Consider the following 25,690-nt stretch of genomic DNA (forward strand, 5'->3'; position numbering starts at 1 on the left):
TATATTGACTGACTGCATACTGTTGGCCTGTTCCTGTCTGTTGGCCATGACGAGACCCAGCGTTCAGATGGCATTTTTGTGTGAGGTAGGATGTCTTTGTATATACTGTCACCTACTGGCCATATATGAGATTGCGTAACATTATATTTGAACATGCGTGTTCTAGGGGGCGCTAGGACCCGGTTCAGGCATATGTGTCATTGTGAGAAAATGCCGATTGCTGAGTCATGGAATAAATACGTCGCTCCACGCAAGCAGCAAGAAGAATAAGGACAGTTTACAAGTGGATACAACAAGATGACCATTATTGTTATCTTTGCGTAAAACGAGTTATTTGTTGGGAGCTTCAATTCACTAAATTGCTTTCCAGCACTAGCTTGTCTTGAGAATGTGAGTGTTTTATTAAAAGCAACAGATCTAAGCTTGCTAATGTAGATAGCTAGCTATCTTGATAGGCCAGACCGATAACGCCACACATGCATTTATTTAATTTTTATTTAAGTCTCACAAATGGTAGCTAGAGAGAAACTCTACTGCTAAGGTTATTCTGACGCTCTGTTTTTGTTGTCACATTTTTAAAAATATGTTCTGTCTGTCAAAGAGCGGGCCACCAAGAAAAACACGCTAAACAATGCCACTGGAGCAAATGCATCTTGATGCCCACGACAATATCTGTAGTGCTCAAGAAATGATTCCATGAGAGCAACAACATCTGAAGCATTTGTTTAGAAAGTTCAATATCATATGACAACAAAAGCATAAACAATGGAGTAATAGGGGTTAATAGTTTTGTGCGGGTAATGATAATAAGGTACAGTTGTCGGCATACCACTGTAACCTAATTCTACTATGTTATTTTGAATGAATATCAGTTGATGAAATGTGATGTATTTTAAGTGCCTTAACTGAATCAGAATTAGTCCACCGCCCACCCCAGATGACTGGCTGGGGTGCTTTTAGGAGCCATGACTGAAGCACTTACCATGTTGTCAAGTTCACAGCCAGATATAGCAGTGTTGACCTGGATCTCTTAGGCCTATTAAGTCTGTTGAATGATTATACACGAGGAAGAGATGCTTGCTGTGTTTTGCTTCAAAGTACAACACACACACTTCAAGGAGATTCAATCTGCTCTTAACCCTGATTCATTAAGTAGGGTATAGCAGCAACGATCTGAAGTCACAAATGGAAGAAGTTAGACAGGGTTGAATTCCATCAAGAATAGCCGTTTAGAGTAGGATACAAATAAGATCCGGTGAAAATACTGACTGTATGAAAACGAATTTCATGCAGTCAACTGTATGATTTCCTTTGCCTGTCCTGCTTTTTTAAAGTATCTTAACATCCATGCGGACCAGGTTGATGATTGTGAGCCCTATGTGTAGGCTTAATGTGGTAATATGTCTGTTATAGTGAATACTCTCTTCCCTGTCTCCCCAGCTCCCAGCCACCATGGTAGCAGTGCAAAGCTACTGTGAAGCCAGCGCTTCCATCTCTGAAGCCTGGCTGGAGGGCGGCATCTCGCCCTGCTTCTACTTCACCCTGGTGCCCACCGTCCTGCTTACCCTCTCCTTCTTCTTCGGCACCTTCCACTGCGTCTGCTACCGCCGCTACGGCACCGAGATGGAGCCCAAGTTCGTTCCGCGCTCGCGCCTCTATGACCTCCAACTGGCAGTCTCCCTGCTCCTCCTGCTGCAGTTCCTGGGGGGGCTGGTTTGGAGGGCGGCCGGAGGAGGGGAGCTCCCTGGCTACGTGGTGCTGTACGGCCTCCTTTCCATGCTGGGCTGGGCCTGGGCCGTGGCCCTGTTAAGGCTGGAGAGGAGGAGGGTGCTGGTGAGGGACCGGACACGTGGCCACAGCACGGTGCTGCTGCTTTTCTGGGCTGTGGCATTCTCATCGGAGAACCTGGCCTTCGTCTCCTGGGCCAGCCCCTACTGGTGGTGGGGCCTGGAGAAAACACAGCAGCAGGTGAGAGAGGACCAGTGGTATTGTTGAGGGTTTAACATTATAGAATGTCCCCAATAGAGCTGACGTAACTCCTCCCTCTACGTATCACTCAAAGAGACACGTCTTTTCTACATAATGTATTTCTATCTGAATGTTTCACAACCTTGCCTACTGAACGTGGCACTGGGGTCTGTTCAGGAGGGTGTAGCGTTAGAGGACCATCCCGATAGAAATGTATTTGTGTTGAATAAACATGTTTAACTGTCAGGTTAAGTTGTAAATGGTGTTAGATCTGTTCCTTACTTTTCTGTCTGCATTGTTCAAACGTTTCACCTCTTTGAATTAACCCCACAGCTCAACCCTCAGTGAGGATAAACTGCCATCTCACTCCCTAGTTTCATAGAGGTTGTTAAAAACGTTAGCATACAATATTACTGGCTATTAGTATTAAACTTAAAATTGAATTTTAACACTCCATTACACAAGTGTAATAGTGGGCTTTCTAAAAAGTAACTTAGTCTACCCATAGGGTGTGATAATGAGACACATAGGCTAGGTTTAAAGTTTCGTGAATCCCATTTCGTAAAGACGGTTGTGATTGTAAAATATATATATATATATATATATATATAACAAAGCATTTTCTCACAGGAAGACTGCTAAAATAGAAACTGGCATTCCAACTATGACACAGCAGTGGAAAGGGGAAGAACCATTATCATTAGTCAGCTATGAGTAACTCTGGAAGTGCTGAGTCATTGCCCCATCTTGCCATTCTTCTTACATCTCCCTCTGGCCACACCCCCAAATATACATTTTGTAACCAATCAGATCACGCCTTTTCTTAGTCTCTCCCTGTGTCTGTCATTGGTTGTCCCACTCAGCTACTAATGTCTCCCAGTTGCATTCAGAAACCATTAGTTGAACACATCTTCATTAGCTTTTTACCAAGCATTCACCATCTTAGTTCTTCCAATGGGTTGTTATGCCACAAAGTATATGACACAGTCCACTGTTTACTTTGTGTCATAATGTGTACAGTAGTTTACTTTGTATAGTCAGTCTGACTGTAACCACTGACTCACCTCTCCTCCAATCCGGAATGATCCAACAACTCCTGAGTAAATTTCTTTTGAATGATAACCTTAGCCTCACATTGAAGTTGGGGCAGCAGATAGCCCAACATTTAAAAGCGTTGGGCCAGTAACTGAAAGGTCGCTGGTTCGAATCCCAGAGCAGACTAGGTGACAAATCTGCCGATGTGCCCTTGAGCAATGCATTTAACCATAATTGTTCCTGTAAATCGCTCTGGATAAGAGTGTCTGCTAAATGACTAAAATGTAAATGGTATGGGTTGAATGGAGTATTGAAATGTGTTTTATGCAGTTATGCTTGTCTGTCAGCACTTATTTAAAGAAATATTACACTCCAATTTTTATTTTATTTTGACGGCTGACATTCACCGTTTGGTATTGTATTAACAGTCCCATTGGGATTGAATTATCAATGGACAACATACTAAAATGTAGTTTATGAGTGCAAGATTCCTTTAAAGAGTCAATCTACAATTGCTACATCCATTTTTGAACTAATGATGTATACCCATTGAGTCTTGAAGATTTATAAATGATACATGCCTCATGAGCTTAGTTCAACTGTAACACCCCATGAGAACCCAACATATGAGCTTGTTTTACTTTAATGTTTAGAAACATTGTAAACGTAAACAAACAGTGTATAACCTTAAAAGATGGTTAAAACTGTCATTTTGATACCATGGATGGTCGGTCCTTTCATCCGTTGAGTGGTTCCATTTCTCCAAGCCAAAGCTGCAGATTGCCCCGTTAAAGGTTCAGTCATGACTTAGCATTTTTCATTCGTTACCTCAGGTGGAATTTTCTCTGTGGTTGATGCGCTACGTCGGCACGGGCACACTCTTCTTCCTGGGCCTGAAGGCCCCGGGATTACCACGGAGACCGTACATGCTCCTGATCAACGAGGACGAACGCGACGTGGAGGGCGGCACTGGCCAGGTAATCTAGTAATCAAATCAAATGTTATTTGTCACATGCGCCGAATACAACAGGTATAGATAGACTTCACGGTGAAATGCTTACTTACGAGCTCTTAACCAACAATGCAGTTTTTACGAAAATGGAGTTTAAGAAAATATTTACTAAATTAACTAAAAAAAATAAGTAACACCAATAAAATAACAATAACGAGTCTATATACAGGGGGTACCAGTGCCGAGTCAGTGTGCGGGGGTACCAGTGCCGAGTCAATGTGCGGGGGTACAGATTAGTCTAGGTAATATGTATGTACAGGTACAGTTGAAGTTTTCCCAAATGCCTGAAGGTACCACGTTCATCTGTATGAACAATAGTACACAAATATAAACACCATGGGACCACGCAGCCGTCATACCGCTCAGGCAGAAGACGCATTCTTTCTCCCAGAGATGAACGTACTTTGGTGCGACAAGTGCAAATCAATCCCAGAACAACTGCAAAGGACCTTGTGAAGATGCTGGCGGAAACGGGTACAAAAAGTATCTATATCCACAGTAAAAACAAGTCCTATATCGACTAACCTGAAAGGCCGCTCAGCAAGGAAGAAGCCACTGCTTCAAAACCGCCATAAAAAAGCCAGACTACGGTTTGCAACTTTACGTAGGGACAAAGATTGTACTTTTTGGAGAAATGTCCTCTGGTCTGATCAAAAATAGAACGGTTTGGCCATACTGACCATAGTTATGTTTGGAGGAAAAAGGGGTATGCTTGCAAGCCGAAGAACACCATCCCAACCGTGAAGCATGGGGGTTGCAGCATCATGTTGTGGGGTACTTTGCTGCAGGAGGGACTGGTACACTTCATAAAATAGATGGCATCATGAGGGAGGAAAATTATGTGGATATATTGAAGCAACATCTCAAGACATCAGTCAGGAAGTTCAAGTTGGGCCAAATAAGTTGGGCCAAAATTCCCCCAACTTATTGTGAGAAGCTTGTGGAAGGCTACCTGAAACTTTTGACCCAAGTTAAACAATTTAATGGCAATATTAGTATTTGGTATGTAAACTTCTGACCCACTGGGAATGTGTTGAAAGAAATAAAAGCTGAAATAAATAATTCTCTCTACTATTATTCTGGCATTTCACATTCTTAAAATAAAGTGGTGATCCTAACTGACATAAGACTGAATTTGTACTGGGATTAAATGGCAGGAATTGTGAAAAACTGAGTTTAAATGTATTTGGCTATGATGTATGTAAACTTACGACTTCAACTGTAGGTAGTGGTAAAGTGACTGCATAGATAATAAACAGTGAGAAGCCGCAGTGTAAAGAAAGGTATAGAGGTTCTGGATGTCAGGATGCTCTCAATGGTGTAGCTGTAGAACGTTTTGAGGATCTGGGAACCCACCAATCTTTTCAGCCTCCCTAGGAGGAATAGGCGTTGTCATGCATTCTCCGCAACTGTCTTGGTGTGTTTGGACCATGATAGTTTGTTGGTGATGTGGACACCAAGGAACATGAATCTCTAGACCCGCTCCACCACAGCCACGTCAATGTGAATGGGGGCGTGTTCGCCCCTCCTTTTCCTGTAGTCCAAGATCAGCTCCTTTGTCTTGCTCACGTTGAGGGAGAGGTTGTTGTCCTGGCACCACACTGCCAGGTCTCTGACCTTCCTATAGGCTGTCTCGTCAGTGATCAGGTCTACCACTGTTGTGTCCACATCAAACTTAATGATGGTGTTGGAGTCATGCTTGGCCATGAAGACACTTGCCAGTTAGTTCACACATGCTCTGAGTACACTTCCTGGTAATCTGTCTGGGGCCCGCGGCCTTGTGAATGTTGACCTGATTAAAGGTCTTGCTCACATCGGCTACGGAGAGCGTGATCACGCAGTCATCCGGAACAGCTGGTGCTCTCCTGCATGCTTCAGTGTTGCTTGCCTCGAAGCGAGAATAAAAGGCATTTAGCCTGTATGGTAGGCTCGCGTCATTGGGCAGCTCACGGATGGGTTTCCCTTATGTAATCCGTAGTAGGTTGCAAGCCCTGCCACATCCGATGAGCGTAAGAAGCCGATGTAGTAGGGTTCTATCTTAATCCTGTATTGACGCTTTGCCTGTTTGATGGTTCGTCTGAGGGCATATCAGGATTTCTTATATAAGCGTCTGGATTAGTGTCCCACTCCTTGAAAATAGCAGCTCCATGGCTTCTGGTTGGGAAATGTACGTACGGTCACTGTGGGGACGTCATCATCTATGTCCTTATTGATGAAGCCGATGACTGAGGTGGTATATTCCTCAATGACATTGGATGAATCCCGGAACCTATTCCAGTCTGCGCTAACAAAACAGTCCTGTAGATTAGCATCCGGTTCATCTGACCACTTCATTATTGAGCAAGTCACGGGTACTTCCTGCTTTAGTCTTTGCTTGTATGCAGGAATCAGGAGGATAGAAGTATTTTTTCTCTCTGGTTGCACAGGTGACATGCTGGTAGAAATTAGGTCAAACCGATTTAAGTTTGCCTGCATTAAAGTCCCCGGCCACAACCCTTTTTGTTGTTGTTTATTGTCCCTGTCTGTATTTATTAAGTTCATAATAACCCCTAATATCTCTATCTGTACCCCAGCTCCTGTTGGATGGGGCAGAGGAATCCCAGTCTACCTGGCATGACTTTGGGCAGAAGGTGCGTCTGCTGGTGCCCTACATGTGGCCCAGAGGCAGCATGCTGTTACAGGGCCTGGTGCTCCTCTGCCTGTGCCTGCTGGGTCTGGAGAGGGTCATCAATGTCTTTGTGCCCATCTACTACAAGAACATTGGTGAGAGAGCATCCCTCATTTCGTAACATCTCCCCTATATCCAGCTTTTATCTGGATGCCTTTTAAATTCCGACTTGTTGCTGTCACAACCTTATTGGTTGCGTTGCAGGTTGTCTTTATTGGTGCTGCACTGCACATTCTCAGAAGTATTTTGTGATATCTTTGAGGCTGACATGATAATCTACCCAGAAAAACTGTAGAAAAGATTACCTGGGATTGTCAACCCTCTTTCTGTCACAGTGAATGAGCTGACTGATGGAAGCAGCTGGAAGACCTTGGCCACCACGGTGTGTGTCTACGTCTTGCTCAAGTTCCTGCAAGGTGGAGGGGCAGGTGAGTGCAGAGCTCTAAAGTGCGACCAATTTGGTCAATAATATTTTGCTTTGCGGCTAGGTTTTGTTTTGGGAGCACTGTGCGAGTATGAAAAAAATCTCCCAGATAGTCGTTGTAATGATAAGACTTAGGTGTACCGTTGTTTCCGAGTGCCTTAGAGAAACAAGCTGGTGCGGATTCGTTAGCGCCATTGTTGCACCATTACTACAGCGAAAGCGGCTTGCTTCTCGCCTTGCTTCTCGGCTTGCTTCTCGCCCAGGTCAAAAGATCTGACCCATATTACCGCCGCAACATTTTTATCTTCCTATAGCGGATAGCTGGGGCCACATTTTACATTCATAAACCATGTTGTGGGCCGTTCGAAAACTATTCGCAAACCATTTGTTGACACTTTGTTCAGTCATGCTACTGCATTGGCTAGCTAGCTAACAACCTGGTAACTTGACCAGTATATCCAAACATTTGGGGGCACAGAAAGAAAGGAAAAGGAATCGCTTCTTCAGGAGACCAATGAATATAGCAATGAATGAATGAGAGATATCTTGCCTGTCATTATCACAAACCTGACTTTTTAAAGAGACAGTGCAAAATGTTTTATCTTATGCATCTCAAACAATATGGTGTAATAGCAGACCACAATTCGGGGTGTTTCCTGATGTGGTCATTCCTTGATATTGTCGTTTGGCAAGTCTGGTGTTATGCGATGGATGGTTTCTCAACACATGATTTGTTTACATAGCAGGTTAGGTGAATTAGCGTGGCAGGTTAGGAGAATTGGCATGGCAGATTAGGTGAAATAGCGTGGCAGGTTGGGAGAAGGTTAAAGTCAGGAAAAGGGTTAGGCTACAATGCTACAGTTGTCAACTACTGTTGTCCCCGACGTGAAAGAAAAGGCCACGGACCAATGGCGAGCATCAATGGGTGTAACTTGATATTGAGAAACACCTGTATATGAAAGAAAACAGCCCTAATTGCTGTCTGCAATTAAACCCTTTTCTCTCAGTAGGAAAATTGTGCTTTTACACAATGTTGAAGCCTAATATTCCACAAATTACTGTAATTTCAATGATGTTTCAAAGTATCAACGTTTTAGCTTTTATAATAAACTAATGTATTTACAGTGTTACATATTAGCTTCTAAGGCACAACATGTGCTACAAAAGTAGATATAATTCATAAAAGACTAATATAGCCTATATATCAATCAATTAAAATATATATTTTCTGGTGCTCCTAAATTTGTACAATTGGGAACACCAGTGCTACAAAAGAATGTGTGTGTATATGTGTATATATATATATATATATATATATATATATATATAAATAAATTAGAGCCCTGGGTGAGTGGGAATTTCACCTCCATTTTGTATTTCTCTGCTACACCCATTCATTCCTTGAGTACTGTTATTTTAATTATCTCTCTTGTTCCCTCACTCTATCTCCTTTCTCCTTCTCCCCAACCCCACTTGTACCCCCCTGTCCTCTCTCTCTCTCTCTCTCTCTCTCTCTCTCTCTCTCTCTCTCTCTCTCTCTCTCTTCACTTTCCTGTACCTCTCTCTCCCTAGGTGCGTCCGGCTTCGTCAGTAACCTGCGCTCCTTCCTGTGGATCCGCGTGCAGCAGTACACCAACCGGGTGGTGCAGGTGCGTCTGTTCAGCCACTTACACTCACTGTCTCTGCGCTGGCACCTGGGCCGACGCACCGGGGACGTCCTGCGAAGCATTGACCGCGGCACCTCCTCCATCAACAGCCTGCTCAGGTGGGTCTCCTAATAATAAATTGTGTGTGTGCGTGGTTTTCCGGTCCACACGTCGACATTTCTTTTAAGGTACCTGTGACCAACAGATGCATATCTGTATTCCCAGTCTTGGCCTATTGAATTTCTTTTCCTTATGAACTTTAACTCTGTAAAATCTTTTAAATGGTTGCAGAAATGTAAATACGATTTCTGTATTTCATTTTCTGTACATTTTCAAAAATGTAATTTTTTCTAACTTTGTCATTATGGGGTATTTTGTGTGTGTTTTTAGATGGGTGAGAACAAGCTCTTATTTAATCCATTTTGAATTCAGGCTGTAACGCATCAAAATGTGGAATAAGTCAAGGGGTATGAATATTCTCTGAAGGCACTGTTATTTTTATATATATACATATATATATCTATATAGTGGCGGCTCACATCTTGGTTTGATCTTGGTGTGATTACCTGATCCTCAAAGCTTCGAGAGACTTCCTCATGGGTTTACGCAATAGTCAAAAGGAGAGATTAATCTGTTCTCCTTTCCACCTTAAAATTGAGTCAACATTCCATTTCTTCCATCACTACCAACCAGTGTGATTTTGTGACCCAACTTTGATCTCCCTGTAGTACGTCTCAATCTTTTTTAGTGTCATCCTGACCTCTGGACAGTCTGTGTGTTAATTCAGAGGTAAATCTGGCCTCCCGCTCTTTCTATCCACAGCTACATTGTATTCAGCATCTTCCCCACCATCGCAGATATCGTCATCTCCATCATTTACTTCATCACCTACTTCAACGCCTGGTTCGGACTCATCGTATTCGTCTGTATGTTCCTCTACCTCAGTGAGTACAAGGCCTCCTTTCTGGAGCTAACTTAGTTATTTCTATAAAGTAACAATCATCCGATCTGAGTCAAATATGTGAAATACTTTCAAATGACTTGACCTGCACCAATGGAATAGTCGCAAAAGCGTCAATTAAATTGACTCCAAGCTGAATCAATCACACCTACTTGAAAGTATTTTGCATATGCATTCGACTGAGGTCTGGTAATACCAATGTAATATTTCATAATGGTCCATCAATATATCTCTTCAGCTCTTACCATCATCATCACGGAATGGAGGACCAAGTACAGGCGAGACATGAACACCCAGGACAACAACGCAAAGTCCAAGGCGGTGGACTCCCTGCTCAACTTTGAGACGGTACCGAGATGGTCTCATTGACCTTTAACCTCAATAGTTGGATTGTGTTCATTAGGGCACGCAACAGAAAATGTTTAAAAACATTTTTGAATGGAAAACATAAAAAGTCCAGGTAGTCCCTCCCAGTTTGTCTGTTTTGATGCCAAATGGACACATGAAGATTCCCTCAAACATATTGCATTTTTTGCAGCTTCAGAGTTGCTTCATGGCTGTGATTGTAATGTTTATCTAACAGGTGAAGTACTACAACGCAGAGAATTACGAGGTGAACCGTTTTGAGGACGCTATTCTGAAGTATCAGGTAATCCAGGCTATATATGTAAAACTCTGAAGAGTTGAAAATATAGATATGTGTAAAGTTACACCAGAGTGTTTGCTTAGGTTATTAAGGACAATTCCAGTTCCACATTTTATTTGTCACATGCACAGTCCCAAGTCCCCAGCGAAAATCGGCTTTTCATTTATTTGACTTTCATTTATCTGTCCAGCCTTTTATATTTTGCCTCACAAAGTAGAAAAAAAAGAAATGTTATCAGGACAACCAGGGCTACAAGTAGGACAACCAGGGCTACAAGTAGGACAACCAGGGCTACACAAAACAATTTGACATAAACAGTTGCATTAATGAGTTTTATTGACAAATGTCAATAATGAAAAATAAGGTCAGCCAAAGCAAAAACCAGATAAAAATGTATTTATATGAACACTGTAAGTACATAAGTTGTTCATTGGGAAATGAATATCCAACTAGTCAGTGACAACTGTGTGGAGTTTGTTACAGCAACTATGTATGCTTATTACAGTATTGTAGACACTTTGTCCTGGGATTTCCTATGATCTTCTATGTAGAAGAACCCCTTACCTTCTAACGACTCGTGTGGCCTGTGAGTGTTCGTGGGAGTCTTAGCTTTTCCTATACTGTATAGCTTTTAATAGTTTGTAGCTCCAAACCATTCTGACTCTACAGATGTTTTTGTTTAAAAAACCCTGCCCTGGTCCCCTACGAGATCCACCCTTGTCTCACAAATACCGCCTCAACCCCCGTTAATCACAGACTATGGATGCAGAAGAAATAGACAAATCCAATGATACAACCCAGAAGTCTGTATCTCAAACACACAATCTATCAAATTTGTTAGAAATTAAAGTCCTAAATCACACCTTCATTATGGTGGGACTCATTGTGTTTATTTGCAAGCCCTACCCAGCAGTGCAGTATTCAATATCAAAAAACTATAACTGATAAGAAAATGTTTTATAATAACACAAGAAGTAAGAGCGGAATCTGTATACAGAGTACATTTACAATGTTCAAGGATACTGGAGTATATGAAGTAGATATTCACATGTAGGCAGTGATTAGGAGAAAGTGACTGGTAGCAGGATAAATAATAATATCAGTGAACAGGATGGCAGGTGCATGGTGTGTGTGTGTGTGTGCAAGAGTGTCAGGTGTGACAGTGGGATGGATGCACAGTGCCTTCAGAAAGTATTCATACCCCTTGACTTATTCCACATCTTGTTTTAAGTCTGAATTCAAAATGGATGAAATAAAACAAATTCTCACCCATCTCCACACAGTACCCCTTGGCAGAGTGAAAAAAATGACAGAGTGGAAATGTGTCTTGAGACATTTTTTCAAATGTATTTCAAATTATATACAGAAATATAAAATGTATGTGAATATTTACACTCAGGAGTCAATACTTTGTAGGAGCACTTTTGGCAGTGATTACAGCTGAGAGTCTTTCTGGGTAGGTCTCTAAGAGCTTTGTGCATCATTTGCCCTTTTTTATTCTTATAAAAATGATTTTAGCTCAGTCAAATTGGTTGTTGATCATTGCTAGACAACCATTTTCAGGTCTTGCCTTAGATTTTAAAGTAGATTTAAGTCAAAACTTTAACTCAGCCACTCAGGAACATGTACTATCTTCTTGGTAAGCAACTTCAGTGTAGATTTGACTTTGTGTTTTAGGTTATTGTCCTGCTGAAAGGTGAATTCATCTCCCCAGTGTCTGGTGGAAGGCAGACTAATCCAGGTTTTCCTCAATGATTTTGCCTGTGCTTAGTTCTGTTCTGTAAAAAAAAAGCATTCTGAAAAAATCTCTGGTCCTTAATGATTACAAGCATACCCATAACATGATGCAGCCACCACTATGCTTGAAAATATGGAGAGTTACAGTACTTAGTTAATTGCTCTGATAACATTTCTTGCATTATTACTTTAGTGCCTTGTTGGAAGCAGGATGCATGTTTTGGAATATTTGTATTCTGTACAAGCTTCCTTCTTTTCACTCTGTCAATTAGGTTAGTGTTGTGGAGTAACTACAATGTTGTCCATCCTCAGATTTCTTCTATCACAGCCAACTGTTTTAAAGTCACCATTGGCTTCATGGTGAAATCCCTGAGGGGTTTCCTTCCTCTCCGGCAACTGAGTTAGGAAAGATGCCTGTATTTTTGTAGTGACTTGGTGTATTGATACACCATCCAAAGTGTAGCTAATAACTTCACCATGCTCAAAGGGATGTTTGCGGGGGTTTTTTATCTACCAATTTTCCAATGCCTCGCAAAATTGGAAAATCTCCCTGGTTCTTGTGGTTAAATCTGTGTTTGAAATTCACTGCTTGACTGAGGGACCTTACAGATAATTGCATGTGTGTGGTACAGAGATAAGGTAGTTGTTCAAAAATCATGTTTAACACTTATTGCACACAGAGTGTGTCCATGCAACTAATGTGACTTTTTAAGGACATTTTTACTCCTTAATTTATTTAGACTTGCCATAACAAAGGGGTTAAATACTTATTTTTTTATTTTATTTGTTTACCTTTTTTACTAGGCAAGTCAGTTAAGAACAAATTCTTATTTTCAATGACGGCCTAGGAACAGTGGGTTAACTGCCTGTTCAGGGGCAGAACGACAGATTTTGTACCTTTCGGTTACTAGTCCAATGCTCTAACCACTAGGCTACACTGCCGCCCCACTCAAGACATTTCAGCTTTTCATTTTTAATTAATTTGTAAAAGTGTCAAATTATAATTCCACATTATGGGGTATTGTGTGTAGGCCAGTGACAAAAAATCTAATTGAATCCATTTTAAATTCAGGCATTGTAGATGTAAACAGGGCTAAAAAGTGACTGGTAGCAGAAATATTTAAATTCTTATGGAAAATTATAATATATACATGTAACAGTGACCAGTAACATGATGAATAGATATATATGAAATGTGTTTGACCACCTCAGAAGCATAGTTAAATAGAGCTTTCCATCATTAATGATGTTCGAGGATTTTAGAACTGCAACCAGCAGACATTGCTTTAGCTTTTGTATCTGTATTTTCCTGGTTCTAGGTCTGTTCAGCAGTGCAAACAGACAACACAAACAGATCTGGGACCAGACTATAACTCTTTTGATTGTAATGTTGCATTTATGGCCTGTTTGTCTGTCTGTCCCCTCCCGTCCTAGATCTCAGAATGGAAGACACAAGCCTCTCTGGCCTTCCTGAACCAGACACAGAACTTGATCATCGGTTCAGGCCTATTGGCCGGGTCACTGCTGTGTGCCTACTTTGTCCAGGAGGGCAAGTTTAAGGTACTGTGCTCGGAGCCCTTGCTAGCTTAAAGGGAAAGTTTAGTATTTTATAAATTAATGTTAGATGGTTCCTCACCTTGACAATAGTCTATGAGCCAGGACTGTAATCTATAATCCATGTTTGGTTTTTGTTAAATAACAACTTTCCCGGGTGAGAAACAATTTAACATGAAGTTGTGAAATACTGAAGTTCCCCGTTAAAGGCCTAGATACTCATTCTACTACCCTTTTCACACTATCGAGCCGACCGAAAACAAACTGCCCTGGCTCTTATCACATTGTCCGTATCAGCACGGTTCCAGCAACTACGGTAAATGTCTGGATGTGTAACCTGACCAGTGCAGCTTGGTTTGGCTCGGAAGTGTGAAAAGCCCTGTTGACCCACCTCAAACTCTCTCCACTCTGTTGTTTTTCAAACTCTGTCCTACATTAGATTAGAAAACGTTATTGTACTCTAAAAAGGAAATTATTTGTAACTTGCCCAGCCGACAAAAGCAATCAATACAAATGCAAAACAGACATTGCATCACTACAAGTCCATGCAGCCTTGCTACTGTATGCATGTTTGAACATGTGCTAAAAAACTTCCCTTTGACACAGTGTTGTGGTATTTTCTCAGTAATACATGTGGTGTATGAAGTATACATTCAAGTCAACTGCTGTGAACTTTAGCCTGGTTAAACCTAACTGAACGAAGTGAAACAATAGTGAGCCAAGTGTTGAGTCTGGTTTAACCAGGCTAATGCACTCTATCTCCAGGTTGGAGACTTTGTCCTCTTCGGCACCTACATCATCCAGCTCTACACCCCTCTCAACTGGTTTGGAACCTACTACAGGTGAGAGGTGTTATGAGCTGGGTTTCAATTCTACTTTCTGTCATTCTTCCCTAGTCTCTTATGCCTATCACTTACAGCTAAATGGACTGGATAGGTTTCCACCATATTGCTTCCACATGTCTTACTAGATCAAGAAAGACACAAGCAAATTAAGCTAGACTATTGACACAGATCGATGAAAGGCATTGTTTACACAACAGGTGCTCTTTATAATACATACGTCCTCATCCTCCACAGAATGATCCAGAGCTCCTTTATTGACATGGAGAGCATGTTTAAGCTCTTTACAGAGGAAGAGGAGGTAATTTTGAAATTGGTTATCAATGACCAGCTTTTTGGTGTGTATGGGAGATTCTCAATTGGAAAAGCCTGTCCTCTCCTCCACTCCTCCGTCCTCTGTGACAGGCAACCGATAAGTGATCGAGAATTGCTAATTCGTAAGTAGGTAGTCTTCTCCCATCCTCGATTACCTACTTCGAAAAAGGATGCACAATATTGTCCTCGTTGCACGTAGCATGGAAGTGTTTTAAAATCCCTTTGAATCAGCTTGTGTTTTCTCGTAGAAGTGCATGTACACATTTAAAAACAACGCACTACGTATCCTTTTATCTATAAAATGTCTTGCATCACTGGAATATTTAGTTTTTAATCACTTTACACATTTATTTTTTCTGTACGCATAATTTTCCTGGTGATGCGTGAGTGGAGAAAGTCTCATTTCATGAAATTCTTATTTGTTTCCATGTTCCTTCTCCTCGCCACCTCTGATTACTTTCAACGTTTTTCAAATGAGGCGAGGGTAGAAGAGAGGAGGCAGGAGGCAAGCAAAACCAATCGAGATTCTTCCTATGTCAGAATCTAATCTTTGCATTTCATTATGGGAAATGTATTTTTTTGTAGTTTTTATGTGCTTTATCTTGATTTCTCTTCAGGTCAAGGATGCGGTGAACGCAGGGAACCTTCTCTATAAACTGGGAAAAGTGGAGTTTGAGAATGTATACTTTAACTACACTGACGGGTAAAGTCCTAAGATTTAAAAAATTTATATTCAGGTCTCGTTTGGACTGATGTGTAGGCTATACACAGAGACTGATTCAGAAACAGTTTGATGAATAATCATAGTTGTGGTAGTTCCAGCTTTCTCCTTTGAATGGGGACGTAGGTCTGGGTGCCTTGTCAGGATCCGACGGTGAGTGGGTAATCTACCTTTACAATCGGTCCTATGAGCCAACAATCAATCATTTGATAAAAAAATAGACAAACTACGAGCACATTTATCGTACCGATGGGACATGAATAACTGTAATATCGGCCTCCCGGGTGGCGCAGTGGTCAAAGGCACTGCCACCAGAGACTCTGGGTTCGAGCCCAGGCTCTGTCGCAGCCGGCCGCGACCGGGAGGTCCATGGGGCGTAGCACAATTGGCCTAGCGTCGTCCGGGTTAGGGAGTGTTTGGCCGGTAGGGATATCCTTGTCTCATCACGCCCTAGCGACTCCTGTGGCGGGCCGGACGCCGTGCGCGCTGACCAGGTCGCTAGGTGTACGGTGTTTCCTCCGACACAGTGGTGCGGCTGGCTTCCGGGTTGGTGTTAAGAAGCAGTTTGGTTGGGTTGTGTTTTGGAGGACGTCTCTCCCGAGCCCGTACAGGAGTTGGAGCGATGAGACAAGACAGTAACAATTGGATACTACGAAATTGGGGAGAAAAAGGGGATTAAAAAATATATTTAAACTGTAATATCTTCCAAGTCGTGGCTGAACGATAACATGAATAAGGTTTTGGACTTCCTGACCGGCTGCCCCCAGGTGGTAAGAGTAGGTAACAACACATCCGCCACACTGATTCTCAACACGGGGTACCCTCAAGGATGCGTGCTCAGTCCCATCCTGTACTCCCTGTTCACTCATGGCCAGGCATGACTTTAACACCGTCATTTAAGTTTGCCAATGACACAACAGTGGTAGGCTTGATCACTGACAACGATGAGACAGCCTATAGGGAGGAGGTCAGAGACCTGGCTGTTTGGTGCCAGGATAACAACCTCTCCCTCAACGTGATCAAGACAAAAGGAGATGATTGTGGACTACAGGAAAAGGAGGACCGAGCACGCCCCCATTCTCATCGACGGGGCTGTAGTGGAACAGGTTGAGAGCTTCAAGTTCCTTGGTGTTCACATCACCAACAAACTATCATGGTCCAAACACACCAAGACAGTTGTGAAGAGGGCATGACAAAGTCTATTCACCCTCAGGAGACTGAAAAGATTTGGCATGGGTCCTCTAATCCTCAGTTCTACAGCTGCACCATGGTTGCATCACCGCCTGGTATGGCAACTGCTCAGCCTCCGACTGCAAGGCACTACGGAGGGTAGTGCGTACGGCCCAGTATACCAGACGGTGTCAGAGAAAGGCTTGAAGAATTGTCAGACTCCAGCCATCAATTTAATTCTACCTACATGTACATATTACCTCAAATAACCGGTGTCCCCGCACATTGACTCTGTACCGGTACCCCTTTTATATAGCCTCGCTATTGTTATTTTACTGCTGCTGTTTAATTATTTGTTACTTGTATTTTTTACTTATCTATTTTTTTTACTGAACCAACGGTGCAGTTTTTAGAAAAAATAAGTGTTAAGGGCTTGAAAGTAAGCATGTGACAAATAACATTTGATTTCATTAAATATATATTTTGTGCTTCTGTGTGTTGTGTTTTTTTTTAAGGAAGGAGATCCTTAAGGATGTATCATTTACTGTGCAGCCAGGCCAGACTGTTGCATTGGTAAGATTGGATTCCAAGCTTCCGATCATTACCCAGATGTTCCGCACACTTGAGCAGTTTGATATCTCTCTATCAGTCATGTGATGGTTTATGTCCGGACCATGTGGAGTACAGATGTTTCTTGCTTCTCAACAGTTTGTGTGTTTGTTGACATCCCTAGGTTGGCCAGTCAGGGTGTGGTAAGAGCACCATCCTTCGCTTGCTCTTCCGTTTCTACGACGTCCAGGGAGGATGCATTCGCATCGATGGCCAGGACATCTCTAAGGTGAGTAATTTGCCCAGTTGCAAGAGAATAGTTTCCAGACATACTGACTTGTTAGCACATGCTGTACATAACATTAGGTTTGTTACACATTGGTCTTCTATTTCAGTTATACAGTATTGTTAATATGATACACCTGGGTCGTGTTCATTAGTCACCAAATTAAGAAAAAAACATTATTATCTGGATGTTTGAAAACGTTTTTTTCATTGCGTGACCTAGTGAACTTGACCTTTTTATTAATATAGAGTATTCTGAGCCTCTTGGTATCTGGGTGCAGGTGAAGCAGGTGTCTCTGCGTGCCCACATCGGCGTGGTGCCCCAGGACACGGTCCTCTTCAACGACAACATCCGCAACAACATCCGCTACGGACGCATCTCTGCCAGCGACCACGAAGTGGAGGAGGCGGCGATCGCCGCGGACATTCACGAGAAGATCCAGACGTTCCCAGAAGGTACGGAAATAAAACGGTCTCTTTCGATGGTTTCCCGGACACCAATTTAAGCCTTGTCCAAGACTAAAAAAATGATTTCAATGGAGATTCTCTATTGAGTCCAGGACTAGGCTTAATCGGTGACTGGAAACCAGAGCTGTATGTTGTCATTATATTTATGTTTGCAGTTAACCTGAAAGTGGCTTATGGGTTTCAATATTGTTGTTTTAAGGGTTTGTGTAGGTGTTTTGTATTTACCAACCACATTTGCAGAAGCGTTTTGACATCTAAATCTCCTCAAACAAGTGGGGAGATTTGCGGAGTTCACACAGTAGCTGTCGGGCTGTCATTGTTACTGTATGAGGTGAGTGACGTTTGTGTCTGTGTTGTCTCTATCTGTCCCCCTACCCAGGATTTGACACCCAGGTGGGCGAGAGAGGTCTGAAGCTGAGCGGGGGGGAGAAGCAGAGGGTGGCTATCGCCCGCACCATCCTCAAGGCCCCTCAGATCATCCTGCTGGATGAGGTAAACTTTCGGGAAGGTCCAACCAGAGGCTCAATGACCCTGTTCAGATAGGTATAGGGTGAAGATGATCTTGGGTCAGTTGCATTTTTTCTTCTTCTATTTTTGGTTAGGTTTAGGATTGTGTAGGGGAAGCTGGTCCTAGATCTTTACCAAGGTGAAACTTCACCCGGAGCGTTCAAATACTTAAAAAACACGCACTTCCTCCCTCCTCTCCTTGAAGTTATCGCTGAGCTTACACAAATTGATAGGAGGGTTGCAAAGGGTAATAAACTTTCTGGTAAATATCTGGAATTTTTCCATGGGAATTTTGCTTAAATTCATTAATAAAAGTTAGCTTATAACAGTGAACCTTTTTTTGTGGGATACACATAAGGCAACTCTAGGTATTGTGGCATATTATGGTTAAATTATTCCCAATTCAATGCAATTGCAACTCTCTGCATGCACAGTGCATTCTTCCATCACATGTACAGCTGATTCTCAAGATCTTGCACACTAATGAGATGCTATTGAGTCCACACTACTACACTGTCTAAGCCAAGGACTACATGCTTTCTGGTAAGTTTTGATTACAATACTGGGTGGGGTGAATATATTTTATATGACATACATGATTTTTTGTTAACTAGTAAATAGTAGCCGACGGCAAAGTGTGTATAAATCATTTCTAAGTTAACAATATCTGCTAGTTAGCTTTTGCTACCATGTGGGTTTTAGCTTGCTTGAGCCTGCTATCTGAGGAGTGTTAATTCACCTGTTCCCAAACATGTTTCATTTAAAAAAAATGTATCTTACAAAGGAGTTGTTTAATCTAACTGCTTAACTATTTATCTGTACATGGAATTGTATTTTTTTTTTTTTTTTACTCATATTTTTTCTAGTCTTTACAGGAAAATGCCACGGGCACTATCTGATGTGTGGAGACATTTCACTGCAGCTAATGTAGAAGGAGAAGCTGTGTACATTTGCAAATACTGTGCCAAATCATATGTGAAGAGTGCAACAAAGATGCAGAATAATCTGGCCAAGTGCATAAAGTTCCCTCAGCGCTCACAACAAGCAGCCTCTGACAAAAGTCCCTCTACTTCTATTTGAGGTGAAAATGATGAATCAGACACCTTATCGATAGCAACAGCTCATAGTCCTCCTGAATCAGAGGTTATGTAGTCAGAGAAATGCTGATTAATGCCTTGCTCGAGCTGTGTATGCAACTGGTTCACCTCTGATGGTTACAGGCAATGTGTATTAGAAGAGATTTCTGAATATCCTTCGCCTAGCGTACACCACTCGAACCAGACATGCTTTATCTACTCATTTGCTGGAGAGCAGAGTTCAAGTGAAGGTCAAGCTAATCATAGAGAAAGCAGACTGTATTGTAATCATCTCTGATGGGTGGTCGAATGTTCATGGGCAAGGAATTATTAACTACATCATCTTCAGCCCTTAACCAGTAGTCTACAAGAGCACAGACACAAGGGACAACAGACACACCGGTCTCTACATTGCAGATGAGCTGAAGGCAGTCATCAATGACCTTGGACCACAGAAGGTGACAGACAATGCTGCGAACATGAAGGCTGCTTGGTCTAAAGTGTAGGAGTCCTACTCTCACATCACACCCATTGGCTGTGCTGCTCATGCATTGAATCTGCTCCTCAAGGACATAATGGCACTGAAAACAATGGATACACTCTACAAGAGAGCCAATGAAATGGTTAGTTATGTAAAGGGTCATCAAGTTATAGCAGCAATCTACCTCACCAAGCAAAGTGAGAAGAATAAGAGCACCACATTGAAGCTGCCCAGCAACACCCATTGGGGTGGTGTTGTCATCATGTTTGACAGTCTCCTGGAGAGGAAGGAGTCTCTCCAAGAAATGGCCATATCACAGTCTGCTGATATGGACAGCCCCATAGAGAGGATCCTCCTGGATTATGTATTTTGGGAGAGAGGGGTAAACAGCCTGAAAATCCTGAAACCAGGATTTCAGCAGTAGCAGTAGCCATTGCACGGATTGAGGGAGAAAATGCTATCCTGTCTGATGTTCAGACTCTGCTCGCAGATGTAAGAGAAGAAATACGGACTGCCCTGCCCACTACACTGTTGCTCCAAGCAGAGGAAACTGCAGTTCTGAAATACATCAAAAAGTGTGAAGACTTCTGCCTGAAGCCCATACACGCCGCCACGTACATGTTGGACCCCAAGTATGTTGGCAAGAGCATCCTGTCTGGCGCAGAGATCAACAAGGCTTATGGTGTCATCACTACCGTGTCTTGCTACCTTGGCCTGGATGAGGGCAAGGATCTTGGCAATTTGGCGAGTACACTTCCAAGCAAGAGCTTTGTGGTGGAGATGCCAACATATCGTGCCAACATATCTCATCAGCCACCTGGTGGAAGGGACATTGTGGATCTTGGGCTCTTTCCCCTGTTGCCTCCATCATCCTCCAAATCCCACCATCATCAACCGCCTCAGAGCGCAACTGGTCCTTGTTTGGGAACGCACACCAAAGCATGCAACATGCAACGGTTAGGACATCTACTTTGTGCATGACACAAGTAATTTTTCCAATAATTGTTTACAAACAGATTATTTCACTTATAGTTTATTGTATCACAATTCCAGTGGGTCAGAAGTTTACATACACTAAGTTGATGGTGCCTTTAAACAGCTTGGAACATTCCAGAAAATGATGTCCTGGCTTTAGAAGCTTCTGATAGGCTAATTGACATAATTTGAGTCAACTGGAGGTGTACCAATTGAGGTGTTCAAGGCCTACCTTCAAACTCAGTGCCGTTTTGCTTGACATTATGGGAAAATCTAAAGAAATCAGCCAAGACCTCAGGAAGAAAATGTAGACCTCCAGAAGTCTGGTTCATCCTTGGGAGAAATTCTCACACATGAAGGTACCACGTTTATTTGTACAAACAATAGTACACAAGTATAAACACCATAGGACCACACAGCCATCATACCGCTCAGGAAGGAGACGCGTTCTGTCTCCTAGAGATGAATGTACTGTGGTGCGAAAAGTGCAAATTAATCCCAGAACAACAGCAAATGACCTTGTGAAGATGCGGGAGGAAACGGGTATAAAAGTATCTATATCCACAGTAAAAACAAGTCCTATATCGACATAACCTGAAAGACCGCTCAGCAAGGAAGAACCACTGCTCCAAAACCCCCATAAAAAAGCCCGAATACGGTTTGCAACTTTACATGGGGACAAATGTTGTACTTTTTGGAGAGATGTCCACTGGTTTGATGAAACAAAAATAGAACTGTTTGGCCATAATGACCATCGTTATGTTTGGAGGGAAAAGGGGGAGGCTTGCAAGCCAAAGAACACCATCCCAACCGTGAAGCACGGGGGTGGCAGCATCATGATGTGGCAGTGCTTTGCTGCAGGAGGGACTGGTGCACTTCACAAAATAGATGGCATCATGAGGTAGGAAACTTATGTGGATATATTGAAGCAACATCTCAAGACATCAGTCAGGAAGTTAAAGCTTGGTCACAAATGGGTCTTCCAAATGGACAGTGAACCCAAGCATACTTCCAAAGTTGTGGCAACGTGGCTTCAGGACAACAATGTCAAGGTATTGGAGTGGCCATCACAAAGCCCCGACCTCAATCCTATGGAACATTTGTGTGCAGAACTGAAAAAGCGTGTGCGAGCAAGGAGGCCTACAAACCTGACTCAGTTACACCAGCTCTGTCAGGAGGAATGGGCCAAAATTCACCCAGCTTGTGGAAGGCTCCCTGACACGTTTGACCCAAGTTAAACAATTTAAAGGCAATGCTACCAAATACTAATTGAGTGTATGTAAACTTCTGACCCACTGGGAATGTGATGAAAGAAATAAAAGCTGAAATAAATAATTTTCTACTATTATTCTGACATTTCACATTCTTAAAATAAAGTGGTGATCCTAACTGACATAAGACTGAGTTTTTACTGGGATCGAATGTCAGGAATTGTGAACAACCTATTTTAAATGTATGTATGTGTGTATGTAAACTTCCGACTTCAACAATATGTTAAATGTTTTTGGGAGATGCAATGGATAATTGGGGATCATTCAGTATTCCCTTTCTTTTATTATTCATTGAAATTATCCCATGTGAAGAGTCAACTCATTTAATTAAAGTTCAATTCTTAACTAAATTGTATTTTTTATTTCTATTGGAAGGATTTAATCATATGCAATTATGTCTACTTATGACAAGGTAAAAGGTTTGTGTTTCTGTCTCCATATGATATGGTAAATATATCCAATTCAAAAAACATCTACATTTAATCGTATTAATATTACTTTGCATATATTTGTGTTTATTCCCATATTTTCCCACGGAAAGTTTCCACCTCTGAATATTCCCCAAAATGTGTAACCCTAGGTGAACGCATTGGCTCTATCACTTAGCTTTCACCAGTCCAGCCATGTCAGATCAGATATTTCTTCAAGAACGAGACGAAGCAAAGATGCATTCTTCACATATTTGAAGAGGGACAATGTTTGCCCCCACACCATTGATCCCCTTTCGTATTGTGTTAGTGGATTAATGCAAGTTCACCGAACTCGAATATGTTACTTATCTTGTAAAGTTTTCCCTCTGCACAGGCCACATCTGCTCTCGACACACAGACGGAGCGCAACATTCAGGCGTCGCTCACCAAAGTGTGCTCCAATCGGACCACCATCGTCGTGGCTCACAGGTATGCGATGGCTCTCAGTTGGAACAAGATGCATGTAATAAAGGGAACCCATACAGTATGATCAGTGGAGGCTGAGGGGAGGACGGCTCATAATAATGGCTAGAACGGAGCGAATGGAATTGCATCATGATGTGTTGGATACCATTCCACTCCGGCCATTACCACGAGCCTGTCCTCCTCAATTAAGGTGCCAACAACCCCCTTTGATTAGGACACACACATTTTCCCCCCCTCTAATGCTGATTTTGTATGGTTTGGATCTATCCGGTCTGTAGTCAGATTGTGAATTGTCTGTCTTCAGGTTGTCAACCATCATCGGTGCCAACCAGATTCTTGTACTAAGTGACGGTCAGATAGCAGAGCGAGGACGGTGAGTTGAATGGTTGAAAGAGTGTTTGTTCGATTGCTGCACACTCCACAAGCCTATTCCAATATTGTTTTATGCTCTTCAAGAAATAAACATCTAAAGAATGTATGTAAATGCCAAGAATGGGACAGGCCAATGTTGGATGCTTCTCACACTATAGTCCTATTCTCAACACCATATAGTGGGAACATCTTGACATTGTACTTGATGATGGTAATGGTGATTATGTGTCCCCATTGTAACTACATATTCTCTACTTTGTTCCTCCCAGGCATGATGAACTGCTAGCTAAGGAAGGGTTGTACTGTGACATGTGGATGAAGCAGCAACAGGCACAGGACTCAGACTCAGCCTCTGACACCAAAGCCAAAGACAGGAAGTCTGAGAAACTACAGCCCCCATCAGTCACTGCAGGCCACAGGAGCCACTGAGTCTTGAGTGAGAGGTCAAGAATATGTAGACATTGTGAGGAGACAGAGGAGGACAAAGAGGGACACAGGGAGAAGATTAGATACCTCAAAAGGCTGTTTTGTATTTTTTAGGGTATCCGTCCATAGAGGTTAATTATGTTATGAGTAATGTTTTAAGCACAATATTTATTGGGTATTTTATGTTTGATCATTCAATCAAAATGTTTGTACCGTGAATGCCTCAGGCCAGTTGTTTTTAAGTGTATTCAGGATCGTGTTCATTAGGTTAATTAACAGAATTTTAAAAAACCAAAAACGTTTTGTTTCTTATTGGACAAGTCCAGGTAGTCCCTCCAAATGTTCCCTCTCCTTCCAAAATTTGAACGATGCAAACACCTGCAAAATCATGATTTCTCCAAATGATTCGTGGCTGCTGTCTCATCCCACAGTCTGTTGAAAAACACTACTGTACCAGTTATGTTACGTGCGTCTGTGCATGAGTGATTAGTGCCGATTGATTCAGTATAATCCGTCTTCTTGCTGTCTGAAGTCGTTTGATTGCAGCCGTCCACAGAAGCGCAGCAAGTCCAAAGTAGACGAATACCTTAAGCGCAGGTATCGGCAGTTTGGCACAGTCTCACGACACTTTAAATGGTTGACTAATGTTTAGGGGTTGAGAAGTGAATTTGTTGTATTTACAGCGGATTTTATTGAACAGGTTCATTGCACATTAGATTTTTAGAGCTGCATCAATTTTACTCCAATCAGACTTGGGCATTGTCATGTACAGTACAGTCTAGGTGTTGACTGATACATGTAAAACTTTGAATTGTCACCAATGGTGATCAATAAGAACTACTGGCAGTATATTAAAGAGAACAGAATCGATAGAATTGACAAAATTAGTAGCGGAAAAGCAAACCTTTATCTATGAATGAACCCAATCCTCAAGCCTGTCTATGCTGCTACCCGTTTTGAATACAGAACTACTGTCAAGTATATCTTTATTTTAATGGAAGGAATTAGTCTGTTTGAATTTGTAAATATCTATGCCTTGTATTCCCAAGGCAGTGTGGCGTTTGTCAGTTTATGTTGATAATAATCACACTCCATTTATTTATTGTCAAATTCTGTTTAATTTAATTTAAAAAGGGCCATAAGGGAAGATCTAGCCATTTAGCTAAACTTTAGTTTATTTGAGAGAGAATGCGGACTTTAAATCTACGTTAAGTCCCCTATGGTTACGGGTTTGGGGTTGAATTGGAAACTGTCTGCATTAATCAAGGGGACGTGAAAACGGACATACTTACCATCCATGTAGTGCACAGCAGACTTTACATCATGAAAAGTTATTGCAGACTGTGAAATAAATAGAGCGTTTGTGACTGCAGAAGTAATACCAAATAGCAAGAGTTGTTCTGCTTCCAAATAATTGCTCCACCACTACAGCAGTCAATCATTTGTAGGTGTACAATGTGCGCAAACTGGTGCAGTCAAATTATTTACACTAAAGCAGCATGAATTTGAAATGTTATCTGTGACATTGACACTACAGAAGGTTGGCTGCACCTTCATTGGGGAGAACGGGCTTGTGGCAATGGCTGGAGCGGATAGGTGGAATGGTATTAAATACGTTTTTTAATTGTACCTTTATTTAACCAGGCAAGTCAGTTAAGAACACATTCTTATTTTCAATGGCGGCC

At 42.0% G+C, this 25,690-nt stretch overlaps 1 protein-coding gene across 3 annotated transcripts; it reads left to right on the top strand.

The window, feature by feature from the left end:
* The first annotated feature begins 218 nt into the window (after window positions 1-218).
* Window positions 219-24,286, top strand: abcb6a (ATP binding cassette subfamily B member 6 (LAN blood group) a). 3 transcript variants are annotated; one of them, XM_064969423.1, is made up of 20 exons: window positions 219-390; window positions 1,441-1,968; window positions 3,837-3,980; window positions 6,589-6,778; window positions 7,019-7,111; window positions 8,680-8,872; window positions 9,576-9,697; window positions 9,953-10,062; window positions 10,298-10,363; window positions 13,532-13,657; window positions 14,417-14,493; window positions 14,731-14,794; window positions 15,426-15,511; window positions 17,215-17,272; window positions 17,433-17,537; window positions 17,815-17,989; window positions 18,381-18,493; window positions 23,116-23,210; window positions 23,512-23,580; window positions 23,849-24,286. In XM_064969423.1, the coding sequence occupies exons 2-20, from the start codon at window positions 1,453-1,455 to the stop codon at window positions 24,006-24,008; spliced, it is 2,562 nt and encodes an 853-aa protein (XP_064825495.1). In that variant the 5' UTR covers window positions 219-390; window positions 1,441-1,452; the 3' UTR covers window positions 24,009-24,286. The 3 variants fall into 3 exon arrangements, 1 of the variants encoding a protein (XP_064825495.1); XR_010456086.1 differs by lacking the exons at window positions 23,512-23,580; window positions 23,849-24,286 and adding an exon at window positions 19,375-19,589 and having other exon boundaries at window positions 18,381-19,051; window positions 23,116-23,212; XR_010456085.1 differs by lacking the exons at window positions 23,512-23,580; window positions 23,849-24,286 and having other exon boundaries at window positions 18,381-19,589; window positions 23,116-23,212.
* Window positions 24,287-25,690: the final 1,404 nt, after the last annotated feature.

This window comes from Oncorhynchus masou, chromosome 6 (genome assembly GCF_036934945.1).
Source record: "Oncorhynchus masou masou isolate Uvic2021 chromosome 6, UVic_Omas_1.1, whole genome shotgun sequence".
Classification (NCBI taxonomy): domain Eukaryota; kingdom Metazoa; phylum Chordata; class Actinopteri; order Salmoniformes; family Salmonidae; genus Oncorhynchus; species Oncorhynchus masou.